General features: G+C 46.7%; 1 protein-coding gene across 1 annotated transcript in view; it reads right to left on the bottom strand.

The window, feature by feature from the left end:
- Window positions 1-123: 123 nt before the first annotated feature.
- The window catches only part of Cbr-ego-2, a gene marked incomplete at both ends in the record, with an annotated part of 14,497 nt that continues 9,290 nt past the window's right edge, over window positions 124-5,330 (bottom strand). Inside the window, 6 exons of the mRNA XM_045241489.1 lie at window positions 124-199; window positions 925-1,040; window positions 1,169-1,446; window positions 2,170-2,365; window positions 2,449-3,935; window positions 4,533-4,713. Of these exons, the coding sequence (XP_045092660.1) occupies window positions 124-199; window positions 925-1,040; window positions 1,169-1,446; window positions 2,170-2,365; window positions 2,449-3,935; window positions 4,533-4,713 (2,334 nt within the window). The remainder of the gene's footprint in view (window positions 200-924; window positions 1,041-1,168; window positions 1,447-2,169; window positions 2,366-2,448; window positions 3,936-4,532; window positions 4,714-5,330) is intronic.

The raw sequence follows: 5,330 nt of genomic DNA, 5'->3' as shown, positions 1-5,330 counted from the left end.
ATCATCAGTAAATTACATTGATAAGACTATTGATAAGGGGGAAAAGTTGCGAAAAATCGGGTCAAAAGTCGAATTTTCAGCATTTTTTGTTTCAGATTTTTTTATACAATAAAGACACGAAAATCATTTAAAACTGCCGAATGCGTCGATTTGATTCAGTGGGTCGGATGGGTTGAGTGGTGGTGGTGGTCCGTTGGTTCTGAAACGAAAAATAGGCATTTTTAGGTCAATTAGGGCCCATTTTAGGCGGATTTTAGACCTATTTCATGTCATTTTAGACCTATTTTAAGCCATTTCAAGCCATTCTAGGCTTATTTTAAGCCATTTTGAGCCATCTCAAGCTATTTTAGGCCTATTCTAAGCCATTTTAAGCCTATTTTAAGCCACTTTAAGTTTGTTTTAGGTCTATTTTAAGCTATTTTAAGCTTCTTTAAGCCATTTTGAGCCTCCTTAAGCTATTTAAGGCCTATTTCAACCTATTTTAGCCTATTTTAAGCCATTTTAATCCTATTTGAAGCAGCATATTTTAAGCCATTTCTGAACCATTTAAAGCCATTTTGAGCCTATTTCAGACCATGTTAAACGTATTTCAGGCCTATTTTAAGCCTATTTCAAGCATATTTCTAGGCTATTTTACTAATAATTTTAAGCTTAGTTTAAGCCTAAATTAGGCTATTTTAAGCCTATTTTGAGCCCATTTTAATCCATCTTAAGCTATTTTAAGTATATTTCAGGACTATTTTTAAGCCTACTTTTAGGCCTATTTTAGGCTACTTTAAGCCACTTTCAGGCCTATTTCGAGCAAATTTCTAGCCTAATTTAGGCCTAATTTAGGCCTATTTTAGGCCTACTTTAAGCTTATTTTAGGCCTATTTCAAGCATAAATTCAGGGCCATTTTCTATCAATTTCAGCCGATTTCTTACCTAAAACTCTGATGGAGCATTCGTTTCTCCAGCTTTTGCACATTTCCTTGGCCCAATTCGAATTTCGACGGGTCCGACAGTTCAGTGATGCTTGTGGATTCTCCTTTGATGAGAATCTGAACACAAATTGGTAGATTTCAGCGATTTTAAGCGATTTTAGTGGGTATTTTCAGTCTTTTTCAGCCAATTTTGGCCTAGATTAGCCCAATTTAAGACCATTTTCAGCCCCAAATTCCCAACCTACCGGCGTTTCCAACGCACTGTTCGCATTCTGCTGAGCAATCTGAGCCAAATCTGGGATTACTGTAGTCTGTTGTTGTTGTTGTGGATTCTGGGGCATCGGTTGAACGGCTGCGGCGGGACGGACGAACGCTAGCTTAGATGACGACGGTAGTTCGGTTGGATGGGGAGCCGATTGAAAAACCGATGATTGATTCGATGCGATCTGAGTGGGCGGAGCTTGGGGGAAAGGGGGCGGAGCTTGAGATTGTTGCTGCTGCTGCTGCTGCTGCTGTTGGAAGTCTGAAAATCGATTGGGCATGATTGAGGGAATTGCTTGGGCAAATTTAGGCAATTTAAGGCTGATTCAGGCTGATTCAGGCGTATTTTATTAGATTTTAGGCCTGTTCAAGGTCAATTTAGACCTAATTTAGATTAACTGATCTATGTCAAGTTAGGTGGATTCTTCGCTGATTTTAGGCTATTTAAGGCTAATTCAGGCCTGTTTCAGGTTAAGAAAGGCCTAATTAAGGCTGGTTTTAGGTCAATTCATGCCTCACTCATGTCAATCCAGGCTGATTCTAGGCCTAGTTTAGGCTTATACTAGACTAGATTTAAGGCAGATCTTAAGCTTGTGTATCTGACCGAAAGCATTTTCAGATCGTTTCAGACTTAATTTAAGTCTATATCAAGGGGCCTGTATCAAGCCTATTTCAGGCCGATTTTAGGTCAATTTAGGCCCATTTTTAGGCTTGAATCAGGTCGATTCTGACTATTTTAGGTAAATCAATCTAGGCCTTTTCTGGTCACTTAAAGCCTATTTTAGGCCGTTTGAGGCTTAATTTAGGTCTATTTAAGCCTGGATCAGACCGATGAAAGCGTATTTTAAACCGATTCAAGCTAGGCCTATATCAGGTCAATTAAGGTCTATTTAAGTCTATTTTAGGTCGATTTAAGCCATTTCTAAGCTATTTGAGGCCGATTTAAGCCCATTTTTAGTGATTTTCAGCCAAAAAAAAAACGCACGTTGCTGATTCTGAACCGCTGGCATCGTTGGTTGAATGGATGGTGTCATATTGAAGTCTCCAAGTAGATCACTGAGCAAATCCACGTTGCTCGAAGTCTGAGGTGCTCCTGGAGCTCCAGAAGCCGTTGACGTCGTCGTCGGGGCGTGATATTGCGGTTGGGTGGCCCATGGCGTCTGGAAAATGGGATTTTTAGGCTTTTCAGGCATGTTTCAGGCCTCCCTAAGCTCAAAAATCCAATTTTTAGGCCATTGCTCATATTTAACAAAGACCCACTCACTTTCAGCTCAACCGGCGTCGCGTGCCATGGCGATGGAGCGCCGGCTGTCGGTTGAAATTTTGTAGTAGTAGCCGGGGTTACTGTAGCTGCTCCGGCCACATGTTGGTGTACTGTAGTCGAAGGGGGCGGAGCCGAGATGGGCGTGGCTTGTGGTGCGTGTTGGTAGGTTGGCTGGGCAGGGGGCGGAGCTTGTTGATAGGATGGGTATTGCGGAGGGAGCGGAGCTTGAAATCCAGATCCTGGGGTGAAGGGATTTGCGGGCGGACCTTGTCTGAACTGAGCCGCCTGATTTTGGAAAGTGGGCGGAGCCTGTTGGTTTTGGAAAGGGGGCGGAGCCTGATGACCTAGATTCCCAAAAGTGGGCGGAGCTGACCTTCCTGGAATCGGTGATGGGTTATATCCAGAAGGGGGTGGGGCCTGTTGAGTGTGCGGAGCTTGCTGATCTTGAACTGGTGATGGTGCATAACCCGAATATCCAGAAGGGGGCGAAGCCTGATTCCCAAAAGTGGGCGGAGCTTGGAACCCAGACGCCGGAGTCGATGGATTTGTGGGCGGAGCTTGCTGCCTTTGAATTGGGGATGGTGCATAACCCGAATATCCAGAAGGGGGCGGAGCCTGTTGGTTTTGGAAAGTGGGCGGAGCCGGACCTCCTTGGACCGGCGATGGGCTATATCCTGGATATCCAGAAGAGGGCGGAGCCTGTTGAGACGTGGGCGGGGCTTGTGGTCCTGATTCGTATCCTGGATAACTGGAAGGGGGCGGAACTTGCTGACCTAGATTCCCAACAGTGGGCGGAGCCTGATAGCCACCTCCTTGTTGCACCGGCGATGGACCGTAATGAAGGGGCGGAGCCTGTCCATACGGAGTGGGCGGGGCCTGCGTGGGCGGAGCCTGCCCATACGGAGTGGGCGAGGCCTGCGTGGGCGGCGCTTGTTGTCCTCCTGGATAAGTGGGCGGAGCCTGCTGTCGTGGCACTTGATAGGAAGAGGGCGGAGCTCCAGGTGGCAAGGGGTACGGTTGTTGGGCGTATCCAGTGGGCGGAGCCTGCGCCGGCGAGTATTGATACCGTGGTCCGGGTGGTCCAGAAGGGGGCATTTGAGGGCCGCCGCTAGGACCGAAAGGTGATCCTGGTCTAAAGTGGGCGGAGCTTGGGCTAGCTGGTCCGAATTTCGATCTCTGAGCCACTGGAAAATCACAAATACTGCTTGGCGTGGGCGATGGGGGTGCCTGGTCTACAGTATCCACATTTTGAGGCGTCTGGTTGTGTTTTCGGGCTCGATAGCTGTCCATAAAGTCTCCCAAACGGGGTCCAGCTCCTCCTCCTCCGCCACGTGGTATCGGTGGATTGGCTCCGCCCACATAGCTCGAAGCTCCGCCCCCACCAAAGTCCATCAGAGCATTTTGAGCGTCACGAGACATTCGAAGTTGGCGCATATGGTGTTCCGCCTCTTTTTTCGCCTTCTCCTTCTTGTCCATCTCTTCGCGGTCTGCAAAAAATCGATATTTTCGGGTGTTTGGGAAATTAGGTCGTAGGCTCCGCCCACTCAAGCCCCGCCCCTTTTTTAGATAGAACTCATCCCCGGCTCAAGGAGTTTCAGCTCCGCCCCCCGCTTTTGGAAATCTAGATCAACTTAGGCCCCGCCCCTTTCTTCTAGGTCAACAAGCGCCGCCCCCTATCATCAATAGGGACCCGCTCAGGCTCCGCCCACTTTTAGGCACAATCGGCAACCGTATCCCTTGGCTTCTGAAGCTCCGCCGTCTTCAAGTGCCACGGTAGGCTCCTCCCACTTTTGGAAATCTAGGTTATTTGGCTCCGCCCACATCTACAAGACAAGGGGGTCTAGCTCCGCCCACTTTTGGAAAACTAGGTCATTTGGCTCCGCACGCCCCTTGCTCTACAGTAACCCGGTCTAGCTATTTTTGGGTATAAATTGGGGCAGCACTTTTTAGGTCATTTCTGATTCAAGGCCTCCTCAGGCTCGTCTAGGCCATGCTTAGGCCCATCTAGGGCCAATTTAAACGCTTTTGAGCCAATTTTAAGCCAATTTTCAGCCAATTTTGAGCCATCAAAAAGCAACACTCACACTGTTCCTCCATGGCATGCACGGGTATCGCAAACTGATCACACCTCGCCATGAGTTGTCGATAGAACTGCTCGCCTTCTGCCACTTTCCTCTGCACGTCCTTATAGACTTCGTAGGATGCACACAGCTCGGCCACTCGTTGCTCATACGCCTTCCTCTTTTCACTCATCTCCGTTCGTTCCTTTAAACAGTTGCTGCGATTTGCCAATATTTTAGCCAAATTTTCAGAGATTTTCAGCCAAAAAGTTGGCTAGTTATGGCCTAACTTTCTCAAAATGATTTTTCTAGGCCAAATTAGCTGAAATTCAGCTAAAAATCAGCGAGAAAATACGCGGAAAATCAGCCATTTTAGCCTGTTGGCCCAACTTTTATTCTAAATGGCCTAGAAATCACACCAGATGCAGGTCAGCCTCATTTTTAGGTCATTTTAACATAATGGCCTAGAAAAATCGACTTGAAAAAGTTAGGCCAGCATGTTAAAATGGGTCTGAAACGGTAGAAGGAAGCCCAAAATGTTGGTTTCCATGCGCTTTTTTGAAGTTTTTTGAGGGGTTTAGTGCCCATTTAAGCATAGTGGCCTAGAAAAATCACTTTCGGAAAGTTAGGCCACCATGTTGAAATTGCCTAAAAAACGCATCAGGTTTTTAGGTCATTTCAACATGGACATGGTGGCCTAGAAAATTCATTTTGAGACAGTTAGGCCAGTATGCTGAATAGCCTAGAAAACGCCTCACATTCATCCGGTTTGTATTCTAAGCCATTTGAAGTTGATGGCCTAGAAAATTCATTTTGAGAAAG

This window comes from Caenorhabditis briggsae (assembly GCF_000004555.2).
Source record: "Caenorhabditis briggsae complete genome, chrI, whole genome shotgun sequence".
Taxonomy (NCBI): Eukaryota; Metazoa; Nematoda; class Chromadorea; order Rhabditida; family Rhabditidae; genus Caenorhabditis; species Caenorhabditis briggsae.
The sequence above is the reverse complement of the archived record's forward strand: the minus strand, read 5'-3'. Positions and strand labels throughout refer to the sequence as shown.